General features: G+C 38.7%; 1 protein-coding gene across 2 annotated transcripts in view; it reads right to left on the bottom strand.

Annotated features, from left to right (window-relative positions):
* Positions 1–12,963, bottom strand: part of MFSD8 (major facilitator superfamily domain containing 8) — a 21,014-nt gene extending 8,051 nt beyond the window's left edge. For both annotated transcript variants that reach the window (XM_089525828.1, XM_089525827.1), the window contains exons 1-9: positions 12,871–12,963; positions 11,448–11,539; positions 9,584–9,627; positions 7,693–7,933; positions 6,828–6,941; positions 4,683–4,827; positions 3,430–3,488; positions 2,097–2,205; positions 100–234 (exon numbers count right to left, since the gene is read on the bottom strand). In XM_089525828.1, coding sequence (XP_089381954.1) covers positions 100–234; positions 2,097–2,205; positions 3,430–3,488; positions 4,683–4,827; positions 6,828–6,941; positions 7,693–7,933; positions 9,584–9,627; positions 11,448–11,539; positions 12,871–12,950 — 1,019 coding nt within the window. In that variant the 5' untranslated portion in view covers positions 12,951–12,963. The remainder of the gene's footprint in view (positions 1–99; positions 235–2,096; positions 2,206–3,429; positions 3,489–4,682; positions 4,828–6,827; positions 6,942–7,692; positions 7,934–9,583; positions 9,628–11,447; positions 11,540–12,870) is intronic.
* Between the last annotated feature and the right edge of the window lie 13 nt (positions 12,964–12,976).

Genomic DNA, 12,976 nt, shown 5'->3' with positions numbered 1-12,976 from the left:
CATTTATTGTAAAGAACCATTTTAGAAGGCTAATTTGTGGACAATCATTTGCACTGTAGAGTTGTGCAAATTATTCAATAGTACATTTTATTAACTTACCTTCTAGAAAGGAATTTAACTGCTAAAAATACAATGACAGATTCAATGCCAATTGCACCAAGGATTATGCCATTGATAAACACTGCTTTTTTCCGGGTCCAGGAATACATATCCATTGTCAATGGTGTAGCTATGCTGGAAAACAAAATAAAATGTACACTATCTACAGCCTCAATTGGATTGCCTGCTTATGGTATCTTAGATTATTTGATGGGTATCTAATCTTCACAATTTAAGATAAATGCATTGAAACTAAACTGATGAACTTCACTAGGCCTAACAGAAAACAAAACTGAAAACAAAATAAATGTTTAAAAGAAAAAGGCATACAGAAGAAATTAAATCTGTGAAGAACATATTACAGGCATACATTAGTTAATAAAGTAGATGTGTTCCAGGACTTTACTACTTTAACAGAAAATTTGGACAAGTTCCCACGCCACAAAAAGGAAGAGCAAGTCAACATGTTTCAGTGAACTTTTTAAAAATTCAAAACCAATTATGCACATATGGTATGTAAGAACCAGGTCACGGAAACCTTACATAAGTAAACAAAAACATTGGCCTGTTACAGACAGCCAAAATAAAGCTGCTTCGAGTCACAGTGGAGGTATGGTGTTTCAATGATGCATGCGTCCTAAGAGTCCAGAAGTCGCGCCAAAGCCATACTCCAGCCCTAAGGACTGGAGCATGGCTTTGGTGTGGCTTCTGGACTCTTAGGACGCATGCATCATTGAAACACCATACCTCCACTGTGACTCGAAGCAGCTTTATTTTGGCTGTCTGTAACAGGCCACAGTGAGTCTTTTAGAGACACATTGAAGGCTTCTTACAGAGTACATCCAGAGATTACATTTTCTTTTCCCAGCCTCCAAGTTTCTTACTTTTTCTACTTTGGTAGCCAAACGCCTAGACCTAAGCTTTTTAAATAAATGTGCTGGGGATAACTGGTGAGGCAGGCTTTTTGCTCTCCTCTTTCCTCTCTACTGTGCTGTTCAGTCATACTCAGTAAGGGCTCTGGAGAAAACTGCTCTTTGCCTTCCCTGCAAGTTCATACAGCTACAGTACAACTGCTTAGAACAAAATCCTTTCCTTTTCCAGAGCTTTGTTTATTGCATTTACCGCAGATGCATTTCTCCACTCCCACATTGAAAGTCTGTTTCTCCATCCCTCTTTCATCCATCCTCCCAATGTCAATGCTGCTAAAGTTTTGCTAGACAGAGGATGACAAGGAAAATAGGGCCTGGATGGAGCTTCACTGTCAAAGGCTTTGTTAACTGAAGTACACTTGTATATTATTATATATGAATATTAACAAAAATCCATTCCACCACATACTTTAGGGTAGTATCACTTAATCAAGCTGGACTATGAACTTGCAGTTGATTTTTCTTGATAAGCTGCATGATTCCCTCCCTAAATATGCCATTTCTCTCACTCCCCAGCCTTCAAATTTCCTCTCAACCCCTCTTTTCCTGTAATTTATTTGGTTGGTAACCAAGCCTTAAAAATATGCACTTACTAGAATCCTTTGCAGGCTGTGACATGTCATGTAAATCAATGTGGCTCTGTAAGTTGCTATATAGACTTGGTATGTAGACTTGGTCAATTGCCATTTTACTACATCTTAGCAGTTGCCATAAATGAAATTTTATTAAACCTTAAACAGAAATACATTTTCCTATGTTAGATTTGTGAAGAGATAATCATAACATGAATCAGTGATGTGAATCCATTTTGTGACTAGGGGTACTGCAACACTTCAAAAACAAGAATTATACTGAAGCAGCAATATCTCATGAGGAGCCATATGGCAGTAGTACAGAACATGCTTTGTATGCTCAAGGTCCCTAGTTCAATCCCTGGCATCTCTGGATAAGGGTAGAAAATAATCTTGCACAAAACCCTCTGTGGAAGGTCTGTATCACTACTGCGCTAGATGGGCCAATAATTTGATTCAACAAAAGACAGTTTCTGATGTTTCTAGGTTTACTTACGTTTCAAAGACTGCAAAAACAAATAAGATGACAAAGAAAAGAATGTTTGTTGATACTACAGCCACATGATCAATGGTTCCTTGGTTATCCTGACCCACTTCATCATTTTCTGTGTAAAAACAAAATAAAAAAATCTTTTTTGACTAAAACAACAGCAAGAGGGAGGCATGTACAGTAGGTACAAGATATTCAAGTACATTCCAGCTGATTAAGCTAAGACTTGATCATTTTAACAGTGGGTGTTGTATCTGCACATTAGTCTCGGATACACCACTCATATGCTACAACAGAAGAAGAAACCCAGAGTTGGTTACATTTTAATTTGGAAACTATAATTTACTTTTGGCTTACTGAACAGCATATGAAACTAGTTTCTAGATTAAGCTGCAACCAGATACAATGACTGAACAAATCCTAAATGTCTTTAGGACATGAGTGATTATAGAAATGAGAAAAAAATGTCTTTGCCTTAAACTATGTCTGAATTCGGCCACAGTTATGTTTGCTTCCCTTTTAGTTTCTTAAACTATCGATAGCTATAAGACTATACATTTTCACAAGATATTTACTTTCACAATGTATTAAATTTTCTCTTCAGAAACCAAAGTGACTGTAAAAACTAGTATTCAAAATTAATCTTATCTGAATCTGTGTTGCAATAAACATTTATCAAAAACCAAGGCCAAATGGAGATTCTGCTAAGTGTAGCCAAGGCTTGTATATTTTAGGGGTTTTGGCCCAGGAAAGCTGCTTGCATAATTAAAAACTGAGTACATAACAAATCTTTATGTGTACAGTGTGTACATGTGTCTCCAAGGAATACTCAAAGGTGGTTTTGCCAGTTCCTTCATCTGAAATATAGCTTATGGTACCTAGTATTTATTTGCCATCTCCCAGCCAACTAGGACTTACCTTTCCAAGATCAAACAGGATTTAGTGTCTTTAGGATATTTAGGACTATGTATATTAGCTCTATATTTTAGAAGGCCTTTGACAACCATTTAATACTAAGAACACTCCAGGTTGGTCATTTACCCAGCTGGAGGTCATCTTTGCATGGCAGAAGAGACAGCAGACACACTAACTATGGAAATGCACTATTTTCTAATGCCACTATTACAGCTAACTGCAAGTATTAATAATTTTTAGGAGTTCAGGAAAGAAAACATGTTGTAGGTACATGTTTCATGAGCTCAAGTCTACTTGTTGAGGGACACATGCATACTTCACCACCACTGTTTGCCCAGAACCATCAGATCACCTTGCCTATTTGTTTCTATTACTATTCCAAAGTGCACTACAATTGTTTTTATTTCAGCTTCTCTACAATTACCTTCTGATTCACAGTTAATGCTACTTTGTGGTCGTCCCAAGTCATCTACACGATGTTCTCTAAAAATTAAAAACATTCATTAAAATGCTTGTATACAGCAAACAAAATTTCTTTCCTGCCAAAGAATTAACAAGACAGCAAGTAAATCTAAAATAAATCCATTAAAATCAGTAATAAAACTGTTACAAACATAAGCAACAACATATTAACAATACTTTAAAATGCTTAGTTAAGAAGATGCAACATTTTTTCAAGAAAGCAGGGCAATTTTGGAGAGAGTGCATCTCACAGTCCATAGACTGACAGTGACACGGGAGAAAGCTCCTTACCACATGCCAAAAAATCATCTTTGAAGGAAGGCAATAAGAATCATCAGGAAGTGAGCCTTCAATCCAACTGGAAACCAGTACAAGTCTTTAACCACAGGTGTAAAATGAATTACTATCACATACAAGCCAATAAGAACTTGATACTGTGAAGGTCAAAATCAATATTCATTAAAAAGTGTAAAATGGGGCCACTATACACCATTATTTCACACTTCGTGTAAACGAGTATAGTTAGGTAATAGTTAATATGGCAGTAGCATTGAATATTCAAAAACAAAAGATGAGAGTAAAAATTGAACTACTGCCAAGCTTCAGTGGCCTAAATGTAGTGTACTGCGAGTGCAGGAAAATAGTGTACTAGCAGTTTTGCAAACAACAGCATATGGATGCACTAAAATAGTGCTACTCAAAGTGCTGGTCACTGGACTAGTGCTGGTGAGTTTTCAGGGGGGGAAACCTTGTAACCAACAGGGACAAATATTATCCCTGGTACACTGGGGTGGCTGTTTCACTCCCCCGCACAACAGACAGCGTGAGATGTGTAGCATTAAAAGACCATACTGTGCTGCTGAACAAACTAGGCCACCTAACTCTCCCTTTCCCTAGCTATAAGAGCTCCATCAAATTATCATGAAGACATTGCCTTAAATTGTTATATTTCCCCTTTCACAGGGTAGAATTAGACTTCTGTAGAGCCCTCGAACTTTTGCCACCAGAATGGTATCTTTGAATCCGGCCAGAGGTGATGACTTTATTTTTTCTCAGAGCTTCATTTTGAAGCTGTTTACATTATTTTCCTTGCCTTGTTCCATTTGATGCCAAAGAAAATGATATATACAATCCTAGGAGAATATGCATAGAGAAAAACGAACAGCAAATGTTTCATTAAATTCCTCTTCAGAAACAGCCTTAATTTTCAGTTACCTAAATACAGCAAATATGAGAACAATGTTAACAATTCCTAGAAGAGCTCCAAATAGAACAGGTGCTGTGTACATGTTCACCTGAAGATGAATGGTTTTCCATGTAATTCCCTTTTCTCCAATGAGTGTAAAGAGAGTCTGAAAAACTAACAAAAAATGGATTAATTACAATAGCGCTTGATGAACATGTTTAAATATTAAGATCAGTGATACATTTGCTTTCAACTCTTCCAGTTGCAGACTGATAGACTAACAATGTAGAAAAAAATCACAAGACAGTGTGTGGGCATATGCATGCTTACAGATTCATTTCAGAACAGGAATGATTGATTCAAAGACTTGTCCACCATTCTTTTTAGTGGTCTGTATTAATTTTTTACTTTAACACTGATTAATACAAATATGCATTAGCTAAGCAAGATAAAATTAGAGTTTATTATAAAGGTTTTCTTTGTATTTGTCTTAATTTGTAGAAAACCAATTTGTTTGTGATTTGTCCATGAAACACTTTCAATTCCAAGATCTGAAATGCTGATTTTTGTTATTTTGTGTAAAACACGAGAAGATACTTGGTGAAATACAAACCAGGTAGTGTGGCTTTTCTTTAATTTAATGGCTTTATACTTTCTTCATATTGAATTATTGTCTTAGTCTTACGAAACGTATGGACCATTGTGTATATAGCTGTGTTATTATATGCACCACTACTGTCCTCCAGAATATAATCCGCCTGGCAGTTACCATAAACAAACAGTAAGGAGATACTGAGATGTTTATAAGTACAAAAACATATGTTTGATATGGTAACAAAAATAAAGTATATTATTCATTGATGCAGTACTCTGGAAAGATAATAAACTATATTCCAAATATTCAGTGAAAAGTACTGCAGTCATCAGTACTGCAGAGCACAAATAACTTTTGAAAATGGATCTTATTTATAGGTATTACATTACATAGTTTACTCTTACAGAGTTGATTAACATTAAATAAATTAAGCAGGACATCAGGTTTCTGCTATGTTAGAAAATAGAGCTGGAAGAGACCACAAGGGCCATCCAGTCCAACCGCTGGTGTGTAGGAACACATAATCAAAGCACTCCTGACAAATGGCCATCCAGCCTCTGTTTAAAAACCTCCAAAGGAGGAGATTTTACCTCACTCTGAGGCAGAATATTCAACTTTCAAACAGCTCTTACTGTTAGGAAGTACTTCCTAATGTTTAGGTGTTTATCACTTCTCATCACCACAACCATATACAATGTAAAAACATTTAAAACGTTATTTGCATGATTAAAAAGAAGTAAACATTAAGCTCCTCTTTAAAAATAGTTCTAAAACCACAGACAATTTTAAAAAGTTAAAATAGCTGAAAACAGCAACACAGCTACCCCTCATTTTAAGAACCAAAGGCTAAGTGAAACAACATGTTCTTCATTGCCTACTGAAACTCAGAAGGGATGGATGGGAGGGAATTCCAGAGTCAGGATATTGCTACTGCAGAAGTCCTGTCAAGTATACCCACCAAGAGTACAGTGCCGGAGTATGTAACAGGATGGCTGCTAAAGATTCTACATTTCAGACAGGCCCATAAGGGAATAGGCACTCTTTCAGATATTTTGGCGATGAGCCATTTCAGGCTTTGTAAATCAAGATAAAAACTTTGAATTGTATTCTGAAGTAAACTGAAAGCCAATGGAGATTTTTGTAAGACTCAAGTTGATGTTCTCCGAAAAACACACCTGACAATAGTCTGGCTGCTGCATTTTGCACTTTTTAAAGGTTGCGCCATGCAGAATGAACTGCAGTTGTCTAATGGGAAGGCAATGAAGGCATGAAGCACTGTGGCCAGATGTACCCAACCTAGGCAAGTATGTAGCTGGCACAGCAACTGAAAATGGATAAAGGCACTTCTGATCACAACAGCTACCTGAATTTCCAGGAGCTACTCCCAACCTATGAAACCAAACGAAGAAGTGCAACCCCATACAGAATAGGTGACATTCCCAATCCAAGATTAGGTTGACTACTGATCAACACATCTTCCATCTTGTCTGGATTCAGCCTCAGTTCATTCACCCACATTGAACCACATCACCACTGCATCCAAAAGACAATTCAGGACATCCACATAAATATGTTGTACCTGGTCCCAGTATGAATCCCACAGCTTGGCAAGCACTCGTGTTTGCCATAGCACTTGTTCGTTCAGTAAGAGAGGTAGCACCTGCAATGTATGACCGAACTACTGCTACATTTCCTAAAAACATGAACAGAATAAAGTATGTTTACTTTAGTTGACACTCACACAACTCGAGGTACACAACTAACCAAAGTTCTATTAATATAGGAGGCAAAACTGTCAGTCCTTTCTCTGCTTACTCTGCCTGTTTTCAACGTATTTCCTGACTATGGAAACCTTTGCAAAAGAACCTTACAGAAAGCAGAAAGGAATTTTCTCTTAAAGTGATCCAACTGTATCAAACCAATTCTGATTATCTGAAACCTAACAACTTGAACTCATCATCAGAAAAGTATCACCACCCATGGCTCTTCCACAGCATTTCCTAGGCTTGAAACCTAATTAAGATAAAAATGGCCTTTGATGGCAGTATACTAGAATGTCTAAAGCCTTTATAACTTTTCCTAGATTTTCAAGAATCTCTGATGTCAGAATAGGGATCTATAATGCATGAGTCAGCTTATCCTAATATTGATTTTGACTACTGCTGGATCGGTTTCTCTAATATCAACAACTGCCATGGGTGACCTATCTGGTAATTGAGGTATTGGGGAAGGCTTCAAACTTATATTCCAAAGAAGTCGTGGAAGTTATGTATTTGCACTAACAGCAACACTAACTTACCAATGCTGATGCACTGCATGGAATCTTTTGCCAAAAGGAACAGATTTCCATAGCTGCTTGTAAGATTCTGATTAATGTAATACTGATGCCTTAAATAATTATAACAGCTTTACCAATTTTCAAACATAAATGTTTCTAAAGTTACCTGCACCAAATCCCACCAGGCCTCGAGCAGCCAACATGTAATACTTGTTGTGAGAAGCAGGTAAATGGACATAGGAATAAAGGCAGTTGGCAGCCACAGAAATAGCAATTGAAATTACAAGAGGCTCTCTTCTTGGACGGTAGTTAGACCAGGCTCCAAAGAAGGGGGACGCTATCATTTGACCAATGCTATATGATGCTATAATCCAACCAAGGAAGCTTTCATCTGCAGTTTTATCTATCTATGGAAACAAAAACAAAAAAGCAATGTCAACTTCATCATTTTATTTTCAGGCTTCCAACAAGATGTACCAAACAATATACAGAAGTACTGTAATACAAATATTTTATCCTTCTCTTGAAGCATAGCCAGTTTGTCTATTAACTAAAAGTGAAGATGATCATTTTCACTAACAAAATAATTAGTTATGAATGTCTGATGTTACAGAAATTATTTCATGAGGAACCATTAGAATTACAAGTCAGGCATATTACAAACTAAGGGCAAGATCTGGGTAAACCCACTGTGGAAATGGTAAAGAAATGTATTTGGAAGGTGATGTAACACCATAGTTTTCACACTAGTATTCATGGAAATGACTGTAAGATGTTATCTTAGTAGTATTGCTATGTGACAAGAATATAGATTTCAAACGTCAAACAGCACTATGGTAGGTGGCTTACCACCAAAAACTTTTTTTTTTAAATATCTTTATTGAATTTTCCTTATCTTATACCTCCCCCTTCCTTCCCCTCCTTTTCCCTTCCCATCCCCTTCTATAATGTATGTGTATATGTAATCAACTTTTATTAATGTATGTTTGTTTGTTATGTTTTGTTTTTCAATGAAAATTCAATAAAGATATTTAAAAAAAAACCACCAAAAACTTTTAAATGTATTTGGTAGTTTAGGTGGAGAGAATGAGATTTTGGGATGAAGACAGTAAACCTTAGGGGAACTTGATGCAGCCTTCATAGCTAAGGGAACCAGCAAGTATAGCAGCCTCTCACAGAGCTCTATTTATAAGATCATATTGACATAATAACCATAGAAAATCCAGTGTTTGCCCTTATTTACTTTTCTTGCACTATTTTAACTATTCTCTCCTTGGTAATGTTATTCTCCAGAAGTCATGCAGCTTTGCTGCCAAATGTTCTGTAATTCTGCAGCTCAGTGGGCTTGGCCCTGTTGGACTTGTTGCTGCCTTATTGTCCTAACACAATACAGACAAAGAAGGTATTCCTTCCCAAATTCTTGTCCCTTTCCAATGTTACAGTTGATTCAACTTCCTGAACTTGTCTATGCACTTTTGGGGAGCAGAATCCAGTGTGTGCCCTGATTTACCTTTCGTGCTCTTGAGCAGGAATGACCACTGGGAAGTTACTGATTTGGGCATGGTCTTCTGACCTGACCATGCTAGTAACATTCTCTATCCTTCCTGTCATCTTTGAAGCTGTGGACCATTGATGCCTACCTCTCAAGACTGAGATGAAAGCTGGATTGTTCTACTTGCCAGCAGGCAGCACCACACTACCCTGGTTTACTAAAGACCTAATTTACTAAAGGTTGCCCTTAATGTGTTTCTCCTGTGCACATCCTTTAGGAGCACAAAATGAAAAGTGGGGAATAAGATTTTGTAATGTCCCATAACCAACCCTCCACACTTTATAACTGGACTGAACTTCTAGCTTTGATTTACATAAACACTAAAAAATAATAATAGCAACTTCTGCATTATAATGATAGAAATTTTAGCAGTAGATATCAATTTTCAGAATTCACAAGTTATTACAGCTTAAAGCAGTAACTTCCAAATACCAAAAAACAACAAATAATCCTTTATTGTACTTGCATTCCAGCATAATCAATTCACATTCAGGTGGCTACGAACCTTTTGAAGATAGGGCCATATTGACATAATTACAATAGAAAAACCTGCAACATAAATAATTGAAGTTATTTTCTGCTGCAATCTGTATCACATTATTTGAAGTTCTGCATAAGCTGCCCTGATAAAAATATGAAATCCCCAAAGGTAGACATTTCACAGAGGATTCAAACCTGCCCCAAATCCTTCTGAAGAAAAATGTTCACAATCTTCAATTAGCTTTAAGGGCAACTGTGATTTCTTTTATCCCTAGTGACACCAACAATACTAAAGTAGGGACTTTAAGATTAATTTAGCCACAACTAAATTTCACACTAATCAAAAAAATTTTGGCTATATCCACACTGCAAAATTAACACAGTTTGACACCACTTTAACTGCCACAGCTCATGCGATTCTGGGATTTGTATTTTTGTGAGATATTTAGCCTTCTCTGCCAGAGAGATCAGGTGCTACAGCAAACTACAAATCTCAGAATTGCATAGCACTGAGCCATGGAAGTTAAAGTGGTATCAAGCTGCATTATTTCTGCAGTACAGATGCAGCCTTAGTCAGACATCCAATGGTCAGCTGAACCGCATGCACATTTGTGGTTGTATATCATTCAACATTTCTGTCTTAAAAGAAGATAAATGTTGCTTAAAATGAAAGGTAGAACAGTACTACCATTAAGAAGTTCAGTAAGATCCCTTATATATGTGCAGTGTAACCAGTACTAGGTGTAAATGACTCATTTCCATAAATCACTCCCTAAAATGCCTGACTTCACAGGACTACTCTTAATGAGGTTGCAAGCAGTGAACTCAGGTACAACGTGCCAAATATACACCTAATTCTCCTGGTTCAGCCAATAGCAGTCTTGGGTTGGGGGGGGGGGGAAGGAAATATCAAAGTTATTCCTAAAGCTTTATTCTATTAGAGCATCATATAATAACTATGGGAGTAAAAACTAAGTTGCAGAAGCAAACTAGCACAGTGGTCCCCAAACTGTGCCCTTTAAGAGAGTTTGGACTTCAGCTCCCAGAAGCCTGAGCCACGTTGGCCAACAGTCTGGGATTCTGGGAACTGATGTCCAAAATCACTTAAAGAGCACAGTTTGGGGACTACTGCAGCAAGATTGGTTTGTAAATACATGTATTTTTAAAGGAGGAAAAGAACTGAATGGCTAGTTCCTCAGATGAGAGCATCATCCATACCAGAGCAGTCAAGAAGCAGTAGGCATCTCTATCATGCTCCTCATCAAAATGGCATTGTAAAATGAATGGCTGAGATCCTATTTAGCAATGGCAAAACAAAACCCGCTGCCACAACTGTTCGTAATGGAGGACAGAGTTTGACAAGTCCTTTAAAGAGGAAGGACAGAGGCATACCGGTCCTTCCAGGAATAACCCACAGAACGAGCAGCAGCCATCTTGGTGTATTTGGGAAAAAGGAGCTGAGCAACGCCTGGGTGCCAGACCAGTATATAAGGCTACCAGGTGAATGGATGAACTCCTTATGTAAAGAACTATAGATTGCTTCCTAGTTATTACACAAGCTAAAAGGGTACAATTGCTTGAAAACCATGCTTTGCACAAGTGGGGAGCCAACATCTAGATCCTGGCCACTATATAACTTTAACAACTTGTTCCACAGTTTGCTGTATTTCCTTTTCCCTCTTCTTTTCCCTTTTGTATTATATATTTTAGGTTTGAGCCCTCAGGGACCGCCTTGTGTCGCTGTCTGTTGGTTGAAGAATGAGGTAGAGGCGCTTGAAATGAATATGAATCGTCACGTGGAGCTTTCCAATGGTTTTAAACACACATTCAGTGCAACGATGAAAGTAATACTAGGAAATGCAACATTGGCCGGCGTCTGTTTTACAAACCGACACTGCTGAAGAACATGGTAAGGTACATTATCCGGATGGCTCTCCACCGGCTTTTATACTGCTGTAGAGTTTCCGTAACATCTCCGAATCTGTAATGAACAAGAAGGGCAGTAATGTTTTAAAGGGCCTTGATGTTTGTTCGTATTCAACGCTGAGACATTTCTTAAAGCCAAACAAAGTAGATGGTCAGTGCAGCTTCTTATCTGGACGCTCCTTACCCTGCCTTTTGAAGATGAATATCCAACCCAAGCTTACTCATAATTAAAAACATTAAGTTGCCACAAAATTAAGCAGGTTTTACAGCGTCGTGAGCGTCGTAGGAGGAGATGGCTCAAAACGCTGCAGAGACAAGTGCCAGCGCAACAAAGCAATCCTGAAGTACTGGTTTAAAACATGACTTGTGACTTATTAAGAAGCAGCCTTGGCTTTTGGAAACACACCCCGAAAAATCAAAGATTAATTAAAGCTTGTGAAAGCAAGACCCCTAAGAGGAAAGTGATATTAAACACAGCCCCACAGTTCCCTTCGCCCCGGTTTGTTTCCATTCGCAATGTCCAGACTTTCCCCAGCATTAAAACCAGCGCCGCAGTTGGACTCCGGTCCAAAGCACACTGCAGAAACCATCCATTCTGAGACTGCTTTAACTGCTCTGGCTCAATGCTATGGAATCCTGGGAACTGTAGTTTTGTGAGACTCAGCCTTCTCTCTCAGAGAGCTCTGCTGCTGCAATAAACCATGCCCTATGAGGAACGCCTTAGGGAGCTGGAGATGTTTAGCCTGGAGAAGAGAAGGTTAAGAGGTGATATGATAGCCCTGTATAAGTATTTGAAGGGATGTCATATTGAGGAGGGAGCTAACTTGTTTTCTGCTGCTCCAGAGAACAGGACCCGGAACAATGGATGCAAGCTACAGGAAAAGAGATTCCACCTGAACATTAGGAGGAACTTCCTGACAGTAAGGGCTGTTCGACAGTGGAACACACTCCTTCCTCGGAGTGTAGTGGAGTCCCCCTCCTTGGAGGTCTTCAAACGGAGGCTGGATGGCCATCTTTCGGGGATGCTTTGATTTGGATTTCCTGCATGGCAGAATGGGGTTGGACTGGATGGCCCTTGAGTCTCTTCCAACTCTATGATTCTATGAATAAACTACAATTCCCAGGATTCCTTAGCACTGAACCCAAGGCACGTAAAAGAAGTGTCAAACTGGATTGTTTGCGCAATGTGTTTTGGGCCCACGACTATGGGATTTGTGTAGCTTTGTGAGACACAACTCCCAGGATTCCACAGCACGGAGCCAAGGCGGTTAAAGCGGAGGCCAGACTGCATTGATTCTACAACGCACAGCCGAAGGGGTTTGGCTTTGGCTTCCTCTGAGGCCGAGAGAGTGTGACTGGGTTGCCACACGGGGTTTCCTTCCCTACCCGCCACGGTCGTCTCCATCCGGGGCCAAAAGGGGCTCCTCAAGCCCCTCTGTCACAGTCTCCGAAGCCGCCACAGCCATTTCCGGAACCAAACGGAGGCCACGCC

Source organism: Sceloporus occidentalis, unplaced genomic scaffold, assembly GCF_023333645.1.
Source record: "Sceloporus occidentalis isolate IW3139 unplaced genomic scaffold, rSceOcc1.0.p SCAF_5, whole genome shotgun sequence".
NCBI classification, from domain to species: domain Eukaryota; kingdom Metazoa; phylum Chordata; class Lepidosauria; order Squamata; family Phrynosomatidae; genus Sceloporus; species Sceloporus occidentalis.
The sequence above is the reverse complement of the archived record's forward strand: the minus strand, read 5'-3'. Positions and strand labels throughout refer to the sequence as shown.